Source organism: Ovis aries, chromosome 3 (assembly GCF_016772045.2).
Source record: "Ovis aries strain OAR_USU_Benz2616 breed Rambouillet chromosome 3, ARS-UI_Ramb_v3.0, whole genome shotgun sequence".
In the NCBI taxonomy this organism is placed as follows: domain Eukaryota; kingdom Metazoa; phylum Chordata; class Mammalia; order Artiodactyla; family Bovidae; genus Ovis; species Ovis aries.
In genome coordinates, this window is record NC_056056.1 from 374,110 (window position 1) to 397,974 (window position 23,865).

At 55.5% G+C, this 23,865-nt stretch overlaps 1 protein-coding gene across 5 annotated transcripts; it reads right to left on the reverse strand.

The window, feature by feature from the left end:
* Positions 1-1,195: 1,195 nt before the first annotated feature.
* ARRDC1 (arrestin domain containing 1) lies at positions 1,196-23,631 on the reverse strand. Of its 5 annotated transcripts, XM_042245308.1 has the most exons (10): positions 8,712-8,867; positions 6,807-6,856; positions 3,466-3,670; positions 3,263-3,373; positions 2,928-2,978; positions 2,682-2,836; positions 2,335-2,517; positions 2,063-2,239; positions 1,575-1,992; positions 1,196-1,501 (listed from the first exon to the last, which is right to left on the reverse strand). In XM_042245308.1, exons 1-10 carry the CDS (start codon positions 8,827-8,829, stop codon positions 1,437-1,439), a joined length of 1,533 nt encoding a protein of 510 aa, XP_042101242.1. In that variant the 5' UTR covers positions 8,830-8,867; the 3' UTR covers positions 1,196-1,436. The 5 variants fall into 5 exon arrangements, with proteins under 5 accessions (XP_042101242.1, XP_060269672.1, XP_060269673.1 ...); XM_060413689.1 differs by lacking the exon at positions 2,928-2,978; XM_060413690.1 differs by lacking the exons at positions 6,807-6,856; positions 8,712-8,867 and adding an exon at positions 7,932-8,481.
* Between the last annotated feature and the right edge of the window lie 234 nt (positions 23,632-23,865).

Genomic DNA, 23,865 nt, shown 5'->3' on the forward strand with positions numbered 1-23,865 from the left:
TGAACCAGCCTGAACAGAGGTGTCGCCCCCGACTTGAGAATGACAGCTGTGCCATCTCCGGACTATTAAATGTGCAAGAAATAAACTTCTGTCATGTTCGGGGGGGGGGGGGCACACGACTTGTCCCCTTATAGTCCCATGAGCTTATCATAAAGTTAATTGGCACACCTAGCCAAAGTGACTCCTTCACCACACGGCAGAGCTGGATTTTGAACCTGAAGTCTTAACACCACCTCCAGGGTCTCCCAAAGCACACCAGGATCCTGGCTCTGCAAGACTTTTACAGGTGCTCGGGAACTCTGCAGAATGCCTCTTTGGGAAACCCTGCCTTTTTATTTGTCCCTGGGTTCCTTGCATCCTAGACAGCAGTCCTTTGCAGACCTCGGGAGCAGGCTTGTGTGTTCACACGTGGATGCGAGTGGAGAAGCTGAACCCCTCCGAACTAAGACTTGGCTGCGGTGCCAACAGGGACAGATTTTGAGGGCAAGGGACTTGGGGAAGCCTCACCCTGACTGGATTTCCTCTTGCGCACGAAGTCTAAACTGCATTGCCTGGAGTGATTGGTGCTAACAAAATGGAACAGGGGTGGCCTTCTCGCCTTATCACAAAGCCACTTTAAGTTAACGCTGAGGCTCCAGACATGCAAGCTGCCTCCGAAGTCACGTCCTGAAGTAGAACCGGGAGGCCAAACGCCAGCCCCAGCCCTTGTTAATCGCCACTGCTGCTTAGCCCGAAGCGACCAACAGCCACCGTCTGGACCAAGACGCCCGGAAGTATAAGTGACCCAGAGAGGAAAGACTGGCACGGATGGCGAGGGTGGGGCCGAGGGGCGTGTCCTGCATGGAAAGGCGGGTGGGCGGACCCGGGGAGAGGCGTGGTGACGAGGGGCGTGCCCAGCGGGAGGGGCTGGGCACACGCCCCAGGTCCGGGGCAGCCAACTCCTCATGACCCTGTATACTAGCCCACCAGGCCCTTCTGCCGGTGGGAATCGCCAGGCAAGAATACTGGAACGCGTTGCCACGCCCTCCTCTAGGAGATCTTCCCAACCGAGGGATCAAGCCCATGGCCTCTTGCGTCTCCGGCACTGGCAGGTGGTTCCTTACCGCTGGAGCCGCCTGGGAAGCCCGATACCCGCTGCTGGCGGGGAAACACAGACCCCGCAGAGGAGGGCCCCGACAGGCACTGTGCCCAGCGCTACAAACGAAGCACTTTATTTACACCGCGTCTCTCTAGGCCTCAACCCCCTGGGAGAGGCCGACTGCTGGGGAGCTGAGGAGGCTGGCCGGGGCAGAGGCTGGTCCAGAGGTAGAGGCCGCGGGAAGAGTGGGCAGCAGCGGGTCCTGAGTGGGCCGGGCCAGGCCAGGAGTGAAGGCACGAGGTCCTGGGCGCCCAGTCCCAGGGCAGAGGACCGCCCGTCCAGAGGAGCTGGCGTGGGGTCAGCTCCCCGGGGTCAAGCCAGGGTCCACACCACCACAGCTCTGCTCATAGGACGGCGGGGCCTCTGCAGGGAGACAACCAGGTCTGCACAGGGCCCGGGGCACTCCCTCCCCCCCAGGCCCCAGGCCCCCACTCACCATAGGGGTAGCCCCACGAGCTATACTCCGGGGGGAGGATCAGGGTGCTGGAGGTGGGCACCGGACCTCCAGAACCCTCTGCAAAGTAGGGCACAGTGGCACCTGTGGAGATGCACAAGGGAGGTGGCAGAGGGTGCGGAGCAGGGCTGCCATCCTGAGGACGGGGTTCTGGGGCACCATGGGGCACAGAGCCAAGGGCTGCATGCGGCTGCTGCTGCTGGGAGTGGCTCTTGGTGGAGAGAGAGACAGGATCCGAGAAGTGAGGGCCACTGGCCACAGCCTCCGCCTCCTCCTGGGGCGGCGCCGAGGGTACCACCAGGCCGGGGCCTGGCTGGGGGCTCAGTGGGACGTGGTTCACAGCGATGTTCCCGATGAAGACCGGGAGTGTCACGACAGCTTCCGGTTGTTTCAGGGAGACCTAGGGAGGTTGTGCATGTGAGGAGCCAGGCCACGGCCCATCCTCCCTCCCCACCCCTGACCCCTACCACCTGCAGATAGTAGTCCACGTGGATAAGGCTGCAGCCCGGCAGGGCGGACTGGGGCAGGGCGGGCACCAGAACCTGCTCCTGCCACTGAGCCCGCCGCCAGGCCTTGACGCCGGCCCCCTCCACCTCGGCGATGGTCCGCACATCGTAAATCCAGCGCTTGGCCTTGTAGGACACTTTCTGGGGAAGGGCCAGCGTGTGAGCCTGAGCAGGCCAGCCACCCGCCCCTCCTCTGCCCCATGGGGACGGGGCCCAGCAGCCGTGGGGACACTGACCTGCAGCAGACTGGCCACCACCGGGCTGGTGTCCTTGCCGGACTGGTTCTCAATGTCTGCCTGCAGCCGCAGCACCTGCCCTACCACGTAGCCTCGGAGGTCGGTGCTGGCCGTGAGGACCACGCTGCCCGTCTTCACCAGCTTGTAGGAGAACTTCTTGGTGGTGGAGGCCACGTTGGGTTGCTTGGCAGGAGAGCAGGGAAGGGGTTTGGCGGGTGTGAGCAGACAGGATCCCCAGGGCCAGCTCAGAACTGAGGCTGCTGCTTCCACAGGCCGCCTCACCTGTGCTGGGGACAGGGCATCAGACAAGGGTGGCAGCCACCCGGGAGGCCACTGCCCAGGCTCACCTCGATGTCCGGGATGCTGTTCAGGTTCAGGGGACTCAAGATATAGAACACGCGGCTGCACTGGTGATCCTTGGAAAAGCGTGGTGTGTCGACGGTGGCCCGCACCTGGTGTACAATCTTCCCGAAAGGGCCCTCAAAGGACGTGGGAGCCGTGGCTGGAGAGAGACCAGGGACTAAGGTCCCACTGTCCCCCACCTCCCACCCGCCCTCGCCAACTGCCACCGCCGGGCCGGGGCGGGCTCTCACCAGGAAGCAGGAACTGGAAGGGGAAGCTGTGCTCTCCAGCAGGCAGGCTCCCTGAGGACACGAGAGAGGTGGGGAGAGGGGACAAGGCGCCATCACAGGGCCCAGGGCAGAAGCAGGCCCTGCAGCCGACAAGCTCCCACTGCACCCGTCCAAACCTGGGAGGAACTGGCCCCTTCAGCCCCAAGCCCCCAGCAGGCAGTGCCCTGTTCCTGCCACAGAGAGAAACCCTGGGAGAGGGCAGGCCAGCCACGGGGAGGCCAGAGGCAGGTGGGAAAGTAGGGGGACAGACAGACCCATCTCAGTGGGAGGAGGTGAGGGGTGGGTTCCAGACTCACCCTTGTCGGCCAGAGACAGGGCACTGTTGAAGTAGCTCTCCTCCACCACCCAGGCCGAGTCGTTGGCCTTGTTGGAGACCCTGCAGGACCCCGTGCAGGTCACGCGGATGGCTGCAAGGCGGGGACCGTGTGAGTCCCAGGCAGGTGCTGGCGTTGGGCCCTCCCTAGCCCCAGCATAGGCATTCAGGCAGGACTGATGAGACCCAGGATCACCCAGCGAGGCTCTGGGAAGGCCAGTGCGCAGCCGGCTGCCCTCCAGAGGACACTGATGAGACCCAGGATCACCCAGCAAGGCTCTGGGAAGGCCAGTGCGCAGCCAGCTGCCCTCCGGAGGACACTGCCTGCCTCTTCCACTTCCCGAGGTGCTCCCACCGAGCCGGGGTGCTGAGGCACAGGGCTCCACTCGTCCTGCAGTCCAGAACAGGAAGTCCCTGACGGTCACCCCAGTTGACCCCTGGGCAAACCCCAGCCCCTTGACCCTGCACGAGACCCTAGAAAACCCCTTCCCTACATGGGAAGCTTAAGAAACCTTTGGTGAACAGAGGCGGGTGGGGCAGCTGACCTTCAACCCCACCTTCCTGCTGCCTCACAGGCCTGTCAGTGAGGCTGAGAGGCACCCCTCCAGGCACCAGGAAGCTACCTATTAGCCCTCCTGCAGCAGGAATGTGGTCAGACTCGCCTGAGAAAATAGACCAGCAGTCTGGCACGCCAGAGGGTGGGGACACCTTGGCTCCCGGGCCAGAACTGCCCAGGAGCGCTGATTTCTGCATGGAGGTGGCTGGGCCTTCCCTCTGCTCCCAGGGGAAGCCCACAGACAGGAACCAGGCAGCAGGTCACTGCCCCTGTCCAGGCCGTGCTCAGGAACTCAAACTGCTCAGTCCAGAGCCCGCTACCTCAGTCAGAAGGCTGTGGCTGGACCGGCCGCAGCCAAGGCTGGTCACCGGAGAGGACACCACAGCTGGAGGCCCGCAGGCCAGGGGGTGGGGACACAATGACAGGTAGCCCCACGGCTCCCTCCTTTCCTTCCTCTCCCTGCAAGCTGAGTCAAGACCAGAGATTTAGCCTGTCTGCCAGCCGCCCTTCCTCCCCTGAACTGAGGGATTAGTGAAGGAAGGCAGCTCGGAATCTGATACCTTCCTGACGTAGCCACCAGGCAGAAGGAGACGTCTCGAGTGCCCGGGCTGGGGGAGGCAGTGGCACCAGCTCTGTCCCCGGCTCCCCAGCTGGGCCCCACCTTGCTGACAGGGGACAGGCCTGCTGCGGGTCACCCACAGTGCGCTGGGCTGCCCTCCAAGAACCCCTGGCTCCCCCTCCGCCCCATCGGCACTTCCAGTGACTGGCCTCAGCCTCCATGCCAGCGCAGAGTCACCGCCAGGACCTCAGCCCTAATTTCTCATCTCTGCTCCACCGGCCATCCCCTCCAAGGGCCAGACCTGGAACTGTTCTCTCTGGAAGTCCGAAGGCACACCAGCAGCGCGCCTGCAGACCAGCACAGCCCAGGAGACGCAGCAAGGAACAGACAGAAAAGCGGAAGCCGGCCTGGAAGACGCCCTAGCGGAGTCCAGACACTGTACTGCTTGAAACTCCCCGTGGAGAAGGCGTCCCCCCCACCGGCAAATCAGGCTGCCCTGGAACGCTGGGGACGGCAGAATATGCTGGAAGAAGTGCAGTGGTCCCTAGGCTGGCCTGGTGCCGGCTGGGCACTGTCAAGTGACCCCAGTGGATGGACAGGGAGCTGAAGAACCACCCAAAGACTTCGGCCCAAAATCTTGACTCACAACAGCATGAGTTAAAATGGTTGCTTTAAACCACTTAGGTTAGGGGTGATTTGCTACTTAGGGGTGACTGTCGCATAGCAGCAGATAAAGGAACAGCTGTCTAACCTCACTAGAACTCAAGGAAACTCGGATGGCTTCCCATTCTAACCCATCAGGTTGGCAAATGTTTGACAGGTTACAGACGGGTCTAACAGAGAGACCCTTGCTTACGGCGGTCAGACTGTCGGCCGACACGGGGGCCTGGATGCGAAGCCGACAGATCTCTGCAGATTTTACACACAGGTTCCAGGGCCCAGCAGTTCCCCTTAGACTACCACCCTGTTTACTCAGGCGCCCCCAGCGATGTTCCTCATAACGGCAAACCAGCTAGGCACGGCCTCCAGGTCCAGCAGCAGGGCGGATAGACCAGGCACGTGCTCAGGCAGAACCCAGCCCCAGCATCAAGGTGAACAAGCTACGGTGGCGCCTGGCCCCGAAAAACAGGCCGACCCTTGGTTGTCCCAGGCGGGCATGAGCTGCTCAACCTTCCCCACGGTCGGGCCACAGCCTCCTCTGCAAACAGGCTGAGCCCTCTTCGGGGACCCTGCCTGTGGGAGCCATCACCAGCCTGGGGTCAGACGGCCCATCCCTGTGCGTGCTGTCCTCCGCAGGGGAGCGGTGGAGACGCAGGGAGAGCCTCAGGTCTCCTCGGTCCTCCAAGGAGGACCGTCACATGGATCCTGTGCCAGAGTGACCTCTGGAACTTCTTGAGCCAGCATGCTCACCTGCCAGCAGCCCTCCTCCCAGGCACCACCTGCAGTCTGACCATGACGATCTCTGTGTCCCCACCTCCGCCAGCTCCCACAGACCTGGGTAGCCCAGCCTCCGCCGCACCCTCTCACTGCAGCTCTGGCTGGAGAGCTGCTTCCTTCTGTCCCGTTTCCAAATCTGTAACACCTGAGGAATGACGAGGCCCACCTCCCAGTGTTCCTGGGACTCAAGGACTCGTGTGTTGGTCCTTGGGAAGTGGGAAAGGCCTCTGGCCCAGGATGAGAGCCCAGTGAGTCGCCAGAGCCAGGGGCTGGCTGCTGCTGTCGCCCAGGCATCGCCCTCCCCTGTTGAGAGCAGAACACAGGCCAGCCCCGCCTGACCCCCGCCTGACCCTCTGACTGGGCTGGACCCAGGTTCCAGGGAAGCACCTCCTTCCCCAGCTGTCTTCCACATGAGCCCCCAGGGCTGACTGCAGATCAACATGGAGTCTCCGTAGCCAAGTGCTTAGAGGCCTGCCTCCTCCCAGCCTCCATGTCCTGCTGGGGGCCTCCCTGCTGCATCACTGGCTGGTTGCAGGAGCTCAGTTCAGTTCACTTCAGTCGCTCAGTCGTGTCCGACTCTTTGCAACCCCAGGGACTGCAGCATGGCAGGCGTCCCTGTCCATCACCAACTCCCAGATCCTACCCAAACTCATGTCCATTGAGTCGGTGATGCCATCCAACCATCTCATCCTCTGTCATCCCCTTCTCCTCCTGCCTTCAATCTTTCCCAGCATCAGGGTCTTTTCCTATGAGTCAGCTCTTCGCATCAGGGGGCCAAAGTATTGGAGTTTCAGCTTCAACATCAGTCCTTCCAATGAATATTCAGGACTGATTTCCTTTAGGATGATTCCATTTAGGAAGGAAATCCTAAGGCTCCTGCTCCTATGGATGCAGGAGCTCAACAAGTATCTTTTGAGTGAAAGTTAAAAACAACCATGGGGGCTTCCCTGGTGGCTCATCTGGTGAAGAACTCACCTGCAAAGGCGGGAGACGAGGATTCGATGCCTGATCCAGGGAGATCCCACCTGCCTCGGAGCAACAAGCCTGAGCACTGTGACTACCGAGCCTGCACTCCAGAGGCCGGGAGCTGCAGCCCGTGTGCCCCCGGAGCGTGCGCCCCCCCGAGCCTGCGCCCCCGGAGCGTGCGCCCCCCGGAGCCTGCGTCCCCCGGAGCCTGCGCCCCCGGAGCGTGCGCCCCCGGAGCCTGCGTCCCCCGGAGCCTGCGCCCCTGGAGCCTGTGCCCCTCAACAAGAGAAGCCGCCACAGTGAGAAGCCCAAGCACGGCAACCAGGACACAGCCGCTGCTCGCCACCAGCAGAGTAAAGCCCGTGCGGCAGTGAAGACCCAGCACAGCCACAGACCAACACGAAAGTTAAAATTAAAAGCACAGCCCGTCCTCTCTCACCCCTCGGCCTAGCCCTGGGGGCAGCCTGGATAAAGCCCTCTCTGGCCCGAGGCCCCCGCTCCGCTCGGAGCACCTTACAGTCAGGACCATCAGCAGGGTCTCCAGCCTGCTGTGACCCAGCTGTCCATTTACCCACATCCCACCCACCATGTGGAGGCTGGAAGGCTCTGCCCAGCCCAGGTTAGTCGTGCACAGCTCAGGCCACTCCTCCACTATAGTTACCCTGGACCCCAGCTACGGGGGACGACAGGTCAGCAGGCGGTCAGCAGGCCAGGTGGGGAGCTCCACGTGGGATCTCATAGGGTCTGTCTGTCCTCAGGCCACAGGCCTGCCCCTCCTTTCTGTGCCCCACCGGCTGCACTCACCTCTCACCACCAGCTTGTGCCCCAGAGAAAAGATGCGCAGGCCGCGGAGCCCCTGCCAACCACACCTACCCAACCAACTCAACCCCAAACTCCAAGTGTGGAGACATTAAAAGCGGGGGGAGGGGGGGGGCACCTGTCCAGGATGAGGCAGTAGCTGCCCAGAAAGGAGGACAGTGGCTCTCTGTCCTCAGGGGCACCCCATGTGCTGGACGGTCAACCCCACAGGCGAGCCTGGAGGTCCAGAAGGAAGCCCCTGCAGCTATGGTTCTGGCCAATCAGCCCGAGGTAGAGAAGCGCCCCAGGACGGACACACCACACAGCCTCACTCACCCTTAGCGCGGGGCTCATGAAAGAGGCCCAGCTCCCAACTGCGTCCTCCTCCACCGCCCGGGTGTGAGGTCCCCCAAAGGGCCCCGTCCACACCTCAGGCAGCAGACCAGGCAGGCGCCGTCAGGGAGCCCTAGCAAGGGCCGCCGCAGCAACCGGATCCCGGGTCTCAAAGTCCCAGCTGTCTGCACCAGCAGAGAGACCGGATCGGAGGGCTCAGGTTCGGGTCCCAGATGCTCCCTGGGTTGGGCCCTGCGGCGCGCGGGGATCAGCAAGACCCTCTCAGCCCTCAGGGCCTGGCTGGGTGTCAGCAGGGCCCCGCGGCCCGGCCGGGGACCCGCACACTCGGGGGGCTGCCTGAGTGTCTGGGGGAGAAAGCGAGCGCGAGCCGGGCTCGAGGGGAGGGCCCAGCAGGTGCGGGGCGCAGTGGATCGGAGACCCGACAGGGAAAGTCAGGTCGGAGGCGTCGCGGGTCCAGGTCAGAGCGGCCTTCGGCAAACCAGAAGGGCTCGAAGCCGCGGCCCCGAGTCTGGCCGCCCCTTGGCGGAAGGACAGGAAGGGCAGATGCGGAAGGACTGGGCCACCCTCGCTTCCCTGCTCCGCCCCGCCCGGCGCCGGCCTCCCACCCCGCGGCCCGCCGCCCGCCCGGCGGCCCCGCAGCCCGCCGCCCCCGGTCGGACGGGAGCCCCCGGCCTCAGAGGTCCCGCGCCCCGCGCCCGCTCGGCCGCTCCGGGGCGCCGCCCGCTCGCCGCAGGTGCGGCCCTCCCCGGACCCCGCGCCCACCTCGGAAGGGCAGCGGCGCCGCCAGGCGCAAGCGCACGGCCCCCACCAGCGGCTCCCCCGGGCTGTAGACGACGCGGCCGTGGTTCAGGCGGACCTCGAAGAGCTGCACCCGCCCCATACCGCGGCCCTGCCGGGCGGCCGCACTGAGCCTCCTTCGCCCCCGCCCCGCCGGCGCCGCGGCCGCCGCGCTCCCAGCCCCGCCCTCCCGCCAGCCCCGCCCCGCCAGCCCCGCCCCCGACACGCCCCGTTTGCCCAGGCCACGCCCCCATCGCCACGCCACGCCCCCTCCAACGTTCGCACCCCGCTCGCCGCGCCCCCGCCACGCCACGCCCCCGCCACGCCCCTCGTCGCCGCGCCGCCTCCCCTCCAACGTTCGCAGCCCGGCCCCCGCGCCCCGCCCCTTAGCCTGCCCGGCCACTCCCCGGCCGTTCCCCCCTCTGGTCCCCAGCCCTCCCTCCCCCGGGCTCCCCAACGCCCCCGCCCGCTCCAGCCCTGCCCCCAGCCGCGCCCGGGCCGGCCCGCCCGGCCTCTCCCCGCCCACCCGCCGGCCCGCCTGGCGCAGCTCCAGCGCAGCTCGCGGGAGCCCGGCGCACCTGCGCCCCCCGCCGCCCCACCTGTCAAGGGGCGGCCCGGGCCGACCCCCATCCCAGGCTCCGCCCAGGGGTCGCCCCCGCCCCGCCGGAGGTCTCCAGGCTGGGCTCGCGTCCCGGGCGGTGGGCGCTTGGTCGGCCGCGAGGAGCGGGGCGTGGTGAGGGGGTGAGGACAGAGAAGGCGGTGCTGGGCGCCTCCTGGCTGCGTAAATACCGGGTTGCTGTAAGGAGGGCGTCAGGATGATGCCAGGTGTTTGTCCAGAACAGCTAGGCGGAACGGGTGGCATTTTTTGATGGAGACACCGGCCTCGGTACAAGCTATTTTGGAAGAAAATCATGACCGGCAGAGGCGCCCGTCAGGCACCTGAGTGAACTGGCACTTCTAGGCATGAGTCGGGGGGGCACGAAGGACGAAAGATTCGTCAGAGACATGTTTGTACCTGGTGACTCTATTCAGGACGCTGAAGGCATCAGAATCGGGGTTGAGAACCGCAGAAACCTAATCTAGGCCTCCAGCGACAAACAGAGGCCTTAGCCTTATAGGCTGAGGGGTCCCCGGAGGCCAGGGAGATCCTGAGACCAGGGCTCTCCAGGGCTCTCTCAGGCTCCAGACCCACTTGGCCCACCTGGGACTCTGATGACGCAAGAGCGAGCCTCTGATTGGCTGGCCTGACACTTTGCTGTCAGGGGCGTGCAAATGGGGGAACCTCTGAACCAGGAGTTTGGGATGGTGAGGAATTGTGGGAAGCCCGAACATGCTGAATATCCATGGCAGAAATCAAAGAGGAAGTGTTTGAGGAAACAGGGAGAGAGAGTGTGCTGGCTGCTGCAGAGATGGAGGCAGAAACAGGGGCCTTTATCCCAGGTCACCTCTATTTCCCGCAGTTGGCCCCCAGTAGGGCTCTGCACATGCCTTACTCCGACCCTCCCCCACCGTCCCCTCCAGAAGCTCTGCTGCTATGTCCTCCTGTCCACCGCCACCACCTGACATCCCATTCCTCTAAACATGCCTTTCCTCTTGTTCTCAGAACCCAGGCTTCTCCTGGCAGCTCTAGAGTACAAATGCTTCTTTTCAAACAATGCGTCTACCTCTGGGCCTGCAAGTGGGGTCAACTCCTGGCTCTTTATGACTGCCTCCAGACCATTTGCCCCTTCACCCGACTAACTTCCAGCTGTAACTCTCATTTTCTCAGAGTAATATTCCAGCCCCCACCCCTAGCACTGTTACTGTTACTTTCAGAGTCGAGGCCCACCTCCCCTTATTCTTCGGTGATTTCAGCGCCTGACACTCCCTGTCGCTCTCTCCCCGGTACCACCGGTGCTGGAATTCTGACCCCAGAGTCTGCTCAGGCTTCCCTCCAGTTTTCATTCCTGGCCTATATCTGAACATCTAGGATATGTTGTAATCAGCTATGGCAAGGTGACAGACACAGAGCCAACTGCCTTGAAAGAAGAATTCAAAGCTTGCACTTCCCAAGAGGGGCAAGCCACTCAATGCAGGGCCGCCTGGGGAAGCACCAGTGTCAGCTGGGAGCGGGAGGAGGGACGAGAGCTTGGCCAGAGCCTTGCCTGTGTTTCCAGTGGGCAGGAGGGAGGCAGGCAACTTTCCGCAAGCTGAGGATTGGGTAGTGACTAATTTCAGTGATCTACTGTTGTCCACTACCTGGCCCTGGGTGATTGGCCTGGTGTGCAATGAAAGGAGGTGGTTGGGGTGTGGGCTCTGGACCGGTCGGTGTGCATGTGAAAGCTGTGTTGGCAGGTGAGTTGTTTGCTGTCTCTAGGAATTAGCCAGGCTGGGAGGGGCAGTCTCTCCCCAGCCAGCAAGGCCCTCAAGATGTCAAAGCATCAAAGATACAGAAAATAAAAAGCATGATCGACGCAGTGCTCATCCCCTGAGTCTGTCCTCCGAGAACCCTCCCCAGCAGCCTCTCCTGCAGCTTAACTTTTGTCTGAGCAGCGTCTCCCAACAGCTCCCCTCACCCCTTCCCACTCCCACTGTGGCTCCCGTCAGCAGGTGGACTCCATCGCCTCTTGTTGAATGGGTCCGGCCCCTTGACTTGCTTGAACTGCCAGGAAGAGAGATGCCGCACGACTTTCAGGCTCTAAGGAGGGCTCGCAGCTTCTGCTTTCATTCCCCGAGGATCCTGAGGTCCCCGTGACAGTATCTGGCTACTGCTCTGGAGTGATCCCCTGGGGGTGGGGGAAGCCAGGACGTGAGAGTCAGACTTCCCATCTCACTCCCACACCCTGACTGAGGCTGCAGCAGGGACCCCGACTGTCCCAGCCGTCTAACGAGCCACCCCAATTCACTGCTTACTCTGAAAACGAATGGTGGCCTCCTGCAGAAGGTCCCAGGCATGCGCGACTGCACTCAGGGCCCCGACCCTGCAGCAGGCCAGCGCACGCCCACAGCTCCGCTGGAGCCTGCTGGACACACACAGCTAAGTCTGGGTCCGTCTCCTGCGGGGTCACGGCCTCCTCCTCCCAGGGCCTGCTGTGCACCAGGGTTTGTTTGTGCCCTCCACGAGACTGTTTCCGAGGCCTGTGTAAGTTCTGTAATCAAATCCCACTGGCCTCTAAAGTCACATTCCCTCGGTGTTCTGAGTCCTTTGCCAGATTCCCGGGTTGGGAAATCTGTTGTGGGTCCTAGAACTTTCTGAACAGTACGAGAATTTCTGTGGTATAATTGTTCTGCAGTTTGTGGGTCGTCTGCTCGGTGGCTCTGTGGTGGGTTAATGGTGACCCCCCGCAAGAGGCTTATGCCACAGGCCGTCTGGCCCAGGGCTCCGGCACCCGGAGCCCCCGCCCATGTGGCAGGCCACTGATGACCTGCACTTCTGCAGGAGACACTCAAACACAGTTCTGGCTCAGTCTCTGGGGTCTCTGGGTCCTGGTGCACATATGGTTTTGTTTGAGTCCTCCAAGCGTCTCTGGTAGATATGGGGTTTGATTCTAAATGAGATTTCACCGTCCTATCATCTTGCTGGGGCTTCTCCTTTGCCTGTGGATGTGGGGTATCTTTTTTTGCTGGGATCCAACATTCTCCTGTTGACGGTTGTTCAGCACTTCAGCTCAGTTGCTCAGTCATGTCTGACTCTGTGCAACCCCATGGACTGTAGCAGGCCAGGCCTCCCTGTCCATCACCAACACCCAGAGTTTACTCAAACTCATGTCCGTTGAGTCTGTGATGCCACCCAACCATCTCATCCTCTCTCGTCCCCTTCTCCTCCTGCCCTCAATCTTTCCCAGCATCAGGGTCTTTTCCAGTGAGTCGGTTCTTTGCATCAGGTGGCCGAGTATTGGAGTTTCAGATTCAGCCTCAGTCCTTCCAATGAATATTCAGGACTGGTTTTCCTTAGGATGGACTGGTTGGATCTCCTTGCAGTCCAAGGGACTCTCAAGAGTCTTCTCAAAAGCATCAATTCTTCGGCTCTTAGCTTTCTTTATAGTCCAACTCTCACATCCATAATGACTACTGGGAAAACCATATCTTTGATTAGATGGACCTTTGTCAGCAAAATAATGTCTCTGCTTTTTAATATGATGTCTAGCTTGGTCATAACTCTTTTTCCAAGGAGCAAGTGTCATTTAATTTCATGGCTGCAGTCTCCATCTAAGGTGATTTTTGAGCCCCCCAAAATAAAGCCTATCACTGTTTCCATTGTTTCCCCATCTATTTGCCATGAAGTGATGGGACCAGATGCCATGATCTTCGTTTTCTGAATGTTGAGTTTTAAGCCAACTTTTTCACTCTCCTCTTTCACTTTCATCAAGAGGCTTTTTAGTTCCTCTTCACTTTCTGCCATAAGGGTGGTGTCATCTGCACATCTGAGGTTATGGATATTTCTCCCGGCAATCTTGATTCCAGCTTGTGCTTCCTCCAGCCCAGTGTTTCTCATGATGTACTCTGCATAGAAGTTAAATAAGCAGGGTGACAACATACACCATTGACGTGCTCCTTTCCCTATTTGGAACCTGTCTGTTGGTCCATGTCCAGCTCTAACTGCTGCTTCCAGGCAGAGCTGGCTCTTCAGCACTGAGCCGTAATCGTGGCGTTCCTGCAGCAGGGGATGCGCGCGGCTCCTTCTGCTCTGCTGCCTTAAGGGTTAACCTCGCCTCCACCACAGTTTGGTCTCAGGTCAGACAACAGGGAGGGACACAGCCCCCCCATCAACAGAAAATTGGATTGGAGATTTACTGAGCAGGCCCTGCCCATCAGAACAACACCTGGTTTCCCCTGAGTCAGTCTCTCCTAACAGGAACCTCCTTTATCTTAACCCTAAGCCTCTTATGGGGTTCTCAAGGCAAGAATACTGAAGTGGCTTGCCATTCCCTTCTCCAGTGGACCACATTCTGTCAGGCCTCTCCAGCATGACCCGCCTGTCTTGGGTTGCCCCACGGGCATGGCTTGGTTTCACTGAGTTAGACAAGGTTGTGGTCCTAGTGTGATTAGACTGTTCAAGTCTATGCCCCAACCAGTAACCCTGAAGAAGCTGAAGTTGAGCAGTTCTATGAAGACCTACAAGACCTTTTAGAACTAACACCCAAAAAAGATGTCCTTTTCTTTATAGGGGACTGGAATGCAAAAGTAGGAAGTCAAGAAACACCTGGAGTAACAGGCAAATTTGGCCTTGGAATGCGGAATGAAGCAGGGCAAAGACTAATAGAGTTTTGCCAAGAAAACGCACTGGTCATAGCAAACACCCTCTTCCAACAACACAAGAGAACACTCTACACATGGACATCACCAGATGGTCAACACTGAAATCAGATTGATTGTATTCTTTGCAGCCAAAAATGGAGAAGCTCTATACAGTCAACAAAAACAAGACTGGGAGTTGACTGTCGCTCAGTTCATGAACTCCTTATTGCCAAATTCAGAGTGAAATTGAAGAAAGTAGGGAAAACCGCTAGACCATTCAGGTATGACCTAAATCAAATGCCTTATGATTATACAGTGGAAGTGAGAAATAGATTTAAGGGCCTAGATCTGATAGAAAGAGTGCCTGATGAACTATGGAACGAGGTTCGTGACATTGTACAGGAGACAGGGATCAAGACCATCCCCATGGAAAAGAAATGCAAAAAGGCAAAATGGTTGTCTCATGAAGCCTTAAAAATAGCTGAGAAAAGAAGAGAGGTGAAAAGCAAAGGAGAAAAGGAAAGATATAAGCATCTGAATGCAGAGTTCCAAAGAATAGCAAAAGAGATAAGAAAGCCTTCTTCAGCGGTCAATGCAAAGAAATAGAGGAAAAGAACAGAATGGGAAAGACTAGAGATCTCTTCAAGAAAATTAGAGATACCAAGGGAACGTTTCATGCAAAGATAGGCTCGATAAAGGACAGAAATGGTATGGACCTAACAGAAGCAGGAGATATTAAGAAGAGGTGGCAAGAATACATAGAAGAACTAAACAAAAAGATCTTCACGACCAAGATAATCGTGATGCTGTGATCACTCACCTAGAGCCAGACATCCTGGAATGTGAGGTCAAGTGGGCCTTAGAAAGCATCACTACAAACAAAGCTAGTTAGTGGAGGTGATGGAATTCCAGTTGAGCTATTTCAAATCCTAAAAGATGATGCTGTGAAAGTGCTGCACTCAATATGCCAGAAAATTTGGAAAACTCAGCAGTGGCCACAGGACTGGAAAAGGTCAGTTTTCATTCCAATCCCAAAGAAAGGCAATGCCAAAGAATGCTCAAACTACCGCACAATTGCACTCATCTCACATGCTAGTAAAGTAATGCTGAAAATTCTCCAAGCCACGCTTCAACAATATGTGAACCATGAACTTCCTGATGTTCTAGCTGGTTTTAGAAAAGGCAGAGGAACCAGAGATCAAATTGCCAACATCCTCTGGATCATGGAAAAAACAAGAGAGTTCCAGAAAAACATCTATTTCTGCTTTATTGACAATGCCAAAGCCTTTGACTGTGTGGATCACAGTAAACTGTGAAAAATTCTGAAAGAGATGGGAACACCAGACCACCTAACCTGCCTCTTGAGAAATCTGTATGCAGGTCAGGAAGCAACAATTAGAACTGGACATGGAACAACAGACTGTTTCCAAATAGGAAAAGGAGTACGTCAAGGCTGTATATTGTCACCCTGCTTATTTAACTTCTATGCAGAGTGCATCATGAGAAATGCTGGACTGGAAGAAACACAAGCTGGAATCAAGATTGCTGGGAGAAATATCAATAACCTCAGATATGCAGATGACACCACCCTTATGGCAGAAAGTGAAGAGGAGCTAAAAAGCCTCTTGATGAAAGTGAAAGAGGAGAGTGAAAAAGTTGGCTTAAAGCTCAACATTCAGAAAACAAAGATCATGGCATCTGGTCCCATCACTTCATGGGAAATAGATGGGGAAACAGTGGAAACAGTGTCAGACTTTATTTTTTGGGCTCCAGAATCACTGCAGATGGTGACTGCAGCCATGAAATTAAAAGATGCTTACTCCTTGGAAGGAAAGTTATGACCAACCTAGATAGCATATTCAAAACCAGAGACGTTACTTTGCCGACTAAGGTCTGTCTAGTCAAGGCTATGGTTTTTCCTGTGGTCATGTATGGATGTGACAGTTGGACTGTGAAGAAGGCTGAGCACCGAAGAATTGATGCTTTTGAACTGTGGTGCTGGAGAAGACTCTTGAGAGTCCCTTGGACTGCAAGGAGGTCCAACCAGTCCATCCTAAAGGAGATCAGCCCTGGGATTTCTTTGGAAGGAATGATGCTGAAGCTGAAACTCCAGTACTTTGGCCACCTCATGCGAAGAGTTGACTCATTGGAAAAGACTCTGATGCTGGGAGGGATTGGGGGCAGGAGGGGAAGGGGACAACCGAGGATGAGATGGCTGGATGGCATCACGGGCTCGATGGACATGAGTCTGAGTGAACCCCGGGAGTTGGTGATGGACAGGGAGGCCTGGCCTGCTGCTATTTGTGGGGTTGCAGAGAGTCGGGCACGACTGAGCAACTGAACTGAACTGAACTGAAGCCTCTTATCCTTCTCTGTCAGAGGGCAGACAGACAGAATGAAAACCACAATCACAAAAAAACTAATCAAACTGATCACATGGGCCAGAGCCTTGTCTAACTCAATGAAACTATGAGCCATGCCATCCATGTAGGACCACCCAAGACGGGTGGGTCGCGGTGGAGAGGCCTGACAGAGCGCGGTCCCCTGGAGAAGGGCTGGCAAGCCACTGCAGTGTTCTTGCCTTGAGAACCCCATGAACAGTATGAAAGGCAAAATGATAGGATACTGAGAGAGGAGCTCCCCAGGTCAGTAGGTGCCGAATATGCTACTGGAGGTCAGTGGAGAAATAACTCCAGAAAGAGTGAAGGGATGGAGCCAAAGCAGAAACAATACCTAGCTGTGGATGTGACTGATAATGGAAGCAAGGTCCAGTGCTGTAAAGAGCAATATTGCATAGGAACCTGGAATGTCAGGTCCACGAATCAAGGCAAATTGGAAGTGGTCAAACAGGAGATGGTGAGACTGAATGTCAACATTCTAGGAATCAGCGAACTAAGATAGCCTGGAATGGGTGAATTTAACTCAGATGACCATTATATTTACTACTGAGGGCAAGAATCCCTTAGAAGAAATGGAGTAGCCCTCATAGTCAACAAAAGAGTCTGAAATGCAGTACTTGGGGCTATCTCAAAAATGACTGATCTCAGTTCATTTCCAAGGCAAACCATTCAGTAGCACAATAATCCAAGTCTATGCCCCAAACAGTAATGCTGTAGAAGCTGAAGTTAAAAGTTTCTATGAAGACCTACAAGACCTTCTACAACTAACACCCAAAAAAGAGGTCCTTCTCATCATGCAGGACTGGAGTGCAAAAGTAGAAAGTCAAGAGATACCTGGAGTAACAGGCAATGTTGCCTTGGAGTACAGAATGAAGCAGGATAAAGGCCAATGGAGTTTTGTAAAGAAAATGCACTGGTCATAGCAAACACCCTCTTCCAACAACACAACAGAAGACTCTACACATGGACATCACCAGATGGTCAACACCAAAATCAGATTGATTATATTCTTTGCAGCCAAAGATGGAGAAGCTCTATACAGTCAGCAAAAACAAGACCGGGAGCTGACTGTGGCTAGGAATGTGAGCTCCTTATTGCCAAGTTCAGGCTCAAATTGAAGAAAGGAGGGAAAACCGCTAGACCACTTGGGTATGACCTCAATCAAATCCCTCATGATGACACAGTGGAAGTGAGAAATAGATTCAAGGGACTAGATCTGATAGAGCGCCTGAAGAACAGTGGACAGAGGTTTGTGACACTGAACAGGAGGCAGGGATCAAGACCATCCCCAAGAAAAAGAAATGCAAAAAGGCAAAATGGTTGTCTCATGAAGCCTTAAAAATAGCTGAGAAAAGAATAGAAGTGAAAGGAAAAGGAGAACAGGAAAGATACACCCATCGGAATGCAGAGTTCCAAAGAATAGCAAGGAGAGACATGAAAGCCTTCCTCGGTGATCAATGCAAAGAAATAGAGGAAAAGAACAGAATGGGAAAGACTAGAGATCTCTTCAAGAAAATTAGAGATACCAAAGGAACATTTCATGCAAAATGGGCTCGATAAACGACAGAAATGGTATTGACCTAATGGAAGCAAAAGATATTAAGAAGTGGCAAGAATACACAGAAGAACTATACAAAAAAGATCTTCATGACCCAGATAATCACAATGGTGTGATCACTCACCTAGAGCCAGACACCCTGGAATGCACAGTTAAGTGGGCCTTAGGAAGCCTCACTATGAACAAAGCTAGTGGAGGTGATGGATTTCCAGTTGAGCTATTTCAAATCCTAAAAGATGGTGCTGTTAAAGTACTGCACTCAATATGCCAGAAAATTTGGAAAACTCAGCAGTGGCCACAAGACTGGAAAAGGTCGGTTTTCATTCCAATCACAAAGAAAGGCAATGCCAAAGAATGTTCAAACTACCGCACAATTGCACTCATCTCACACACTAGCAAATGCTCAAAAATCTCCAAGCCAGGCTTCAGCAGTACGTGAACCATGAACACCGAGATGTTCAAGCTGGATTTAGAAAAGGCAGAGGAACCAGAGATCAAATTGCCAACATCTGTTGGATCATTGAAAAAGGAAGGGAGTTTCAGAAAAACATCTGCTTCTGCTTTATTGACTATGCCAAAGCCTTTAACTGTGTGGATCACAACAAACTGTGGATAATAGCAGACTGCCTTACCTGCCTCCAGAGAAATCTGTGTGCAGGTCAAGAAGCAAAAGTTAGAACTGGACATGGAACAACAGACTGTTTCCAAATCGGGAAAGGAGTACTACGTCAAGGTTGTATATTGTCGCACTGTTTGTTTAACTTATATGCAGTATATATCATGAGAAACGCTGGGCTGGATGAAGCACAATCTGGAATCAAGATTGCCGGGAGAAATATCAATAACTTCAGATATGCAGATGACACCACCCTTATGGCACAAAGTGAAGAAGAACTAAAGAGCCTCTTGATGAAAGTGAAAGAGGAGAGTGAAAATTTTGGCTTAAAGCTCAACATTCAGAAAACGAAGATCATGGCATCCGGTCCCATTGCTTCATGGCAAATAGATGGGGAAGCAAATGGAAACAGTGAGAGACTTTATTTTGGGAGCTCCAAAATCACTGCAGATGGTGACTGCAGCCATGAAATTAAAAGATGCTTGCTCCTGGGAAGAAAAGTTATGACCAACCTAGACAGTGTATTAAAAAGCAGAGACATTACTTTGCTGACAAAGGTCCATCTAGTCAAAGCTATGGTTTTTCCAGTGGTCATGTATGGATGTGACAGTTGGGCTATAAAAAAAGCTAAACACCAAAGAATTGATGCTTTTGAACTGTGGTGTGGGATAAGACTCTTGAGGGTCCCTTGAACTGCAAGGAGATCCAACCAGTCCATCCTACAGGAGATCAGTCCTGATTGTTGATTGGAAGGATTGATGCCGAAGCTGAAACTCCAATACTTTGGCCACCTAATACAAAGAACCGACTCCTTGAAATGCCCCTGAGGCTGGCAAAGATGAAGGCAGGAGGAGAAGGGGACGACAGAGGATGAGATGGCTGGATGGCATCGCTGAGTCATTAGACGTGAGTTTGAGCAAGCTCCAGGTGTTGCTGATTGGCAGGAAAGCCTGGCGGGCTGCGGTCCATGGGGTCCCAAAGAGTCAGACACGGCTGAGTAACTGACCTGAGTATTGCGCCAATCATTGAGAAAGCAAGAGAATACCAGAAAAACATTTACTTCTGCTTTACTGATTACACCAAAGCCTTGACTGTAGATCACAACAAACTGTGGACAATTCTTAAAGAGTTGGGAGTACCAGACCACCTTCCCTGCCTCCCGAGAAACCTGTGTGCAGGTCAGGAGGCAACAGTTAGAGCTGGACATGCAACGACAGGCTAGTTCCAAAATGGGAAAGGAGTAGTTCAAGGCTGTATATTGTCACCTTGTTAACAAGTTTCACTTCACTTATTTAACTTATATGCAGAGTACATCATGTGAAATGCCAGGCTGGATGAAGCATAAGCTAGAATCAAGATTGCCCCAAGAAAGATCAATAACTTCAGATACGCAGATGACACCACCTTTATGGCAGAACATGAAAAAGAACTAGAGAGCCTCTTGATGAAAGTGAAAGCGGAGAGTGAAAAAGCTGGCTTGAAACTCAATAAAATGAAGATCATGGCATCCGGTCCCATCACTTCATGGCAAGTAGATGGGGAAACAATGGAAGCAGTGACAGACTTTATTTTCTTGGGCTCCAAAATCACTGCAGATGGTGACTGCAGCCATGAAATTAAAAGACGCTTGCTCCTTGGAAGAAAAGCTATGACCAACCTAGACAGCATATTAAAAAGCAGAGACATTACTTTGCTGACAAAGGTCTGTCTAGTCAAAGCTATGGTTTTTGCAGTAGTCACGTATGGATGTGAGAGTTGGACTATAAAGAAAGCTGAGCACCACAGATTTTTGAACTGTGGTGTTGGAGAAGACTCTTGAGAGTCCTTTGGACTACAAGGAGATCCAACCAGTCCACCCTAAAGGAGATCAGTCCTGGAGATTCATTGGGAGGACCAATGTTGAAGCTGAAACTCCAGCACTTTGGCCACCTGATGCAAAGAACTGACTCCTTGGAAAAGACCCTGATGCTGGGAAAGATTGAAGAAGGGAGGAGACGGAGGTGACAGAGGAGATGGTTGGATGGCATCACCTACTTGATGGATGTGAGTTTGAGTAGACTCCGGGAGTTGGTAGTGGACAGGGAGGCCTGGCGGGCTGCAGTCCATGGGGTCCCAAAGAGTCGGACACGACTGAGTGACTGAATGAGCTGAGAACTCGGCTGCGTTCAGCCAAGAGGCTCTTCTACTTTGTGTGGTGTCTGTCCAGGTTAAAATGACCTAGATATCGTTTTTGCTGGTGCCTGACACCTTGACCCGTGTGGCTGGGATGGCGGTGGCTGGTCAGGTTCCCCTTCCCTGAGGCCTCCCCATATGATTTGCTTCAGGGTCTGCACAGAATGAGGATTTCCAGGTAGTGAGACTGTTTACCTGTGGGCAGGCCCCCGAGAGGGAGGAAGATGCAGCTGTCAGTCCTCAGACCTGGCCTCTCAAGTCCCAGACCTTTCTACCAGTTTATGTGTGTCAGAACAGTCAGAAGAGGGAGATCCCTGGCCGGGGTTCAATCCCTGGTCGGGGAGCTAAGATTCCGCAATCTGTGAGTCACGGCATAGGACTGTTACAGGAGGGGAGGAGCTGGATTGACGGTGACGGTTTGAGACAAACGGGCATGCCAGCCGTCAGCAGGAGAGCCGACCAGCTGAAACCGATCTCACCCTGGAGCCAGAAAATCAACGGCTGTGTTAAGCCGCTGAGTCCTGGGGTTGTTCGTTACGCAGCAGCACGCATCTGGGCCAGACAGTGACATTTAGAAGTGAGAGCCTGCCAGTCACAAAACCCTGAAATGTGGCTCTTTGGAGCCAGGCAGCAGGCGAGCCTGGCAGTCAGTGAGGACTTCCATCCCCAGTGAAGGACAGAGAAGGGCAGGGCTGGGTCAGGATCGGTGGGGAAGTGGAAGACCACCCGGTGCTAACAGGGCAGACAGAGGCCAACTGGTTTCTTTCCGTCATTTATGCTAAAGTAAAATAAAGAAAAGACAAATAAACTAAGCAAGTAATGTTCCATGTCCCACCAGAAGCTGGAGGAAATATTTCAAGTCGGGTCTTACAACTGGAAAATAAAAATATTTCTCAATCCCAGTCTTTCCAGGTAGCAACTGTCCTCAAGGTAAGAAATGGCATGCTGCGGAGGATTAAACCCAGGGCACTGCCAGCAAAGCACAACTTCAGGGTTAGAAGAAATCAAGGATGTGGTATATGACCCTTTGTTAAAATTGCTGAAAGAGCCCCGGGGGAGTGGACCTTCACATACGCTCTGAGCCACACGAAAGGGCTTCCAAGTGTCTTGAGGGACGGAGCACACGGCTCGACCTTGACGTTCACAGCAGAAAGGAGCCTCTCAAAGATATTTGCAGGGTGGCTTTTGTCTAATAAAATCTGTTATAATTTGATACCTAGAAAATCTGCAGTTTTTTTTAACAGCTGTATCTGCTTAAACTAAAATGGATGATGTTCAAAATAAAAGAGGCTTCTGGGCCCTCAACTTTCTCCAGAAAAGAAGCAGGCTGAAGAGGCTACTTAGGCTGCAAACATTTCCCCGTGGAAGAGGATGCCTGAGGGGCAGGGCAAACAGGCAGAGAGAGAAGCCCACCCCAGAAGAGGGAGAGGGAGGGCATCACTCGCCCTTAAAGGAGCATTGTGACCTTGTCCGCTGCGTTTCAACCCTGCCGCGTGCGTGTGGCTACAGGGAGCACGCCGCCCTTTTCCTTTTTGAACCGGGTGTCTATTTACTTTTCCTGTGCTTCCCCATGGAATGTGGGTCTTGCAGGGGCAGGTAACTTGCTTCTGGCTTTGCTGCATGTCGTAAGCCAAGAGCAGTAGCAAGGTGTGGTTCTGGGGTCTTCATGCAGGAGGAACTTGAATCATTAGGGGCCAGAGTGTGGACCGGTGGCGCCCGCCCCCACCCGCCATAAGCTGTGCTTTCCAGAACTCGTGCTGCCGTGCACACCCCTCCCACACGGATTCCAGGCTTGCCGGCAGGACTTGCTGTGGCCAGCGGATACTAGCAGGGGAGATCCGAGCAGAGGTCCAACAGGGCCTGTCACGTAGAGTAGAGCCTCCACGCGGTGAGCGGTGCAGCTCTCCTGGCTAAATAACAGGACACCCCGCCCAGGGCAGGCCACAGGGAAGAGAAATGTGCCCCAGGTGAGTTCTCAGCTGGCTGCAAATGAAGGAAGGGCCCCCGACACTGGGTGGCACGGAAGATCCCCTGTCAGTCACACAATCGTGCAAAGTAATATAAGCTGACGTGGTTGGACGCCAAGAAGTGTGTCACACAACAGCAGATCACAGAGACATGAGCGTCCCCGGCACCTGCAGCCTCTCGCGAGTCTGCGCAGCTCTGAACCCCTTTCCATCTTTGCTCACCCCTACATCAGCGGTCCCCGAAGCCCCCTGAGTGCCCTGGGCAGGCACGGGGCCCAGACTCTTAGGCGTCTCTGTCCGTGCCCTCACCTCTCCACACTCGCCGGGGTCCCCTCCGTCCTGGCTGCACCCAAATCTTCCTTCGCCTTGCTTTCTCAGGAGCAGCCTGGATAGACTGGAGACACGCAGCTACCCTGACTGGGCAGATGACACTGCCGGGCCCGCTGCTGTCTTCTCCTAGCTCCATCCTCGTCCTCTCTCCTGGGACCAGCTCCCTTCTCACCTTCAGCTGATGGCCTCCTTCTCATCAGAGGAGAACCCCCCAGCTTCCTACATCCACACTCCCTTCCCTCAGACTCCCCTTGGAGCTGTGGCTGGGCGAACCGCCTGAGCAGTCCCAGGCCAGCCCTCCCACTCTCCTCTCGGCCACGGCTCACCTCTTCTCCTCCACGGGCTCATTCCCGCTGGTGGAAAGCCTGCTGTTTCCTTTCCCACTACAAAACCAACAGTTTCTCTGGACTTGCCTCTTCTTTCTCGCTTTGGTCGTTTCTCTGCTCCCTTTCAGCCAGAACACCTTGAAGAGCAGTTGGTCCCGAGGCATTCCCTTCCATTCCCCCTCGGCCCCCTCAGGCCGGCTTACTCCTCCGCCACGGACACGTTAAGGTGACGGGCGCCCTCGCTGTGCGTTCTGTGCAAATCCGGGATCTCTCAGCAGCACTGGGCAAGGCCGATCTCTCCTTCTCAGCCTAGCACTGTCAGCGCTTGGCCCACTGCCCTCTCCTGGCTCCCCTCCTACCTGACATCCTCATGCTCTGGACCAGCTCCTCCTTCCAGCCTCCCTTCCCCCTTAGCATGAGAATACGCAGGGCTCAACCTTTCCCCCTCTATTTGCATTTCCTCCCATGGTGAGCTCGTCCAGTTGTACAGCTTTAAGTAGGAGAAATACGCTGGTGAACATCAGTCTATACTCAGGTATCCGATTGCCTTATAA

Excerpts from the sequence above, each read along its gene's own strand:
- ARRDC1 (XM_042245308.1), bottom strand. The coding sequence starts at position 8,829 with ATGGGGCGGGTGCAGCTCTTCGAGGTCCGCCTGAACCACGGCCGCGTC. Across the intron at positions 6,857-8,711 it reads GGCGCCGCTGCCCTTCCGAG|GTGGGATCTCCCTGGATCAG; the intron begins GTGGGCGCGGGG and ends GCTCCGAGGCAG. Across the intron at positions 1,502-1,574 it reads CTCGTGGGGCTACCCCTATG|AGGCCCCGCCGTCCTATGAG; the intron begins GTGAGTGGGGGC and ends GTCTCCCTGCAG.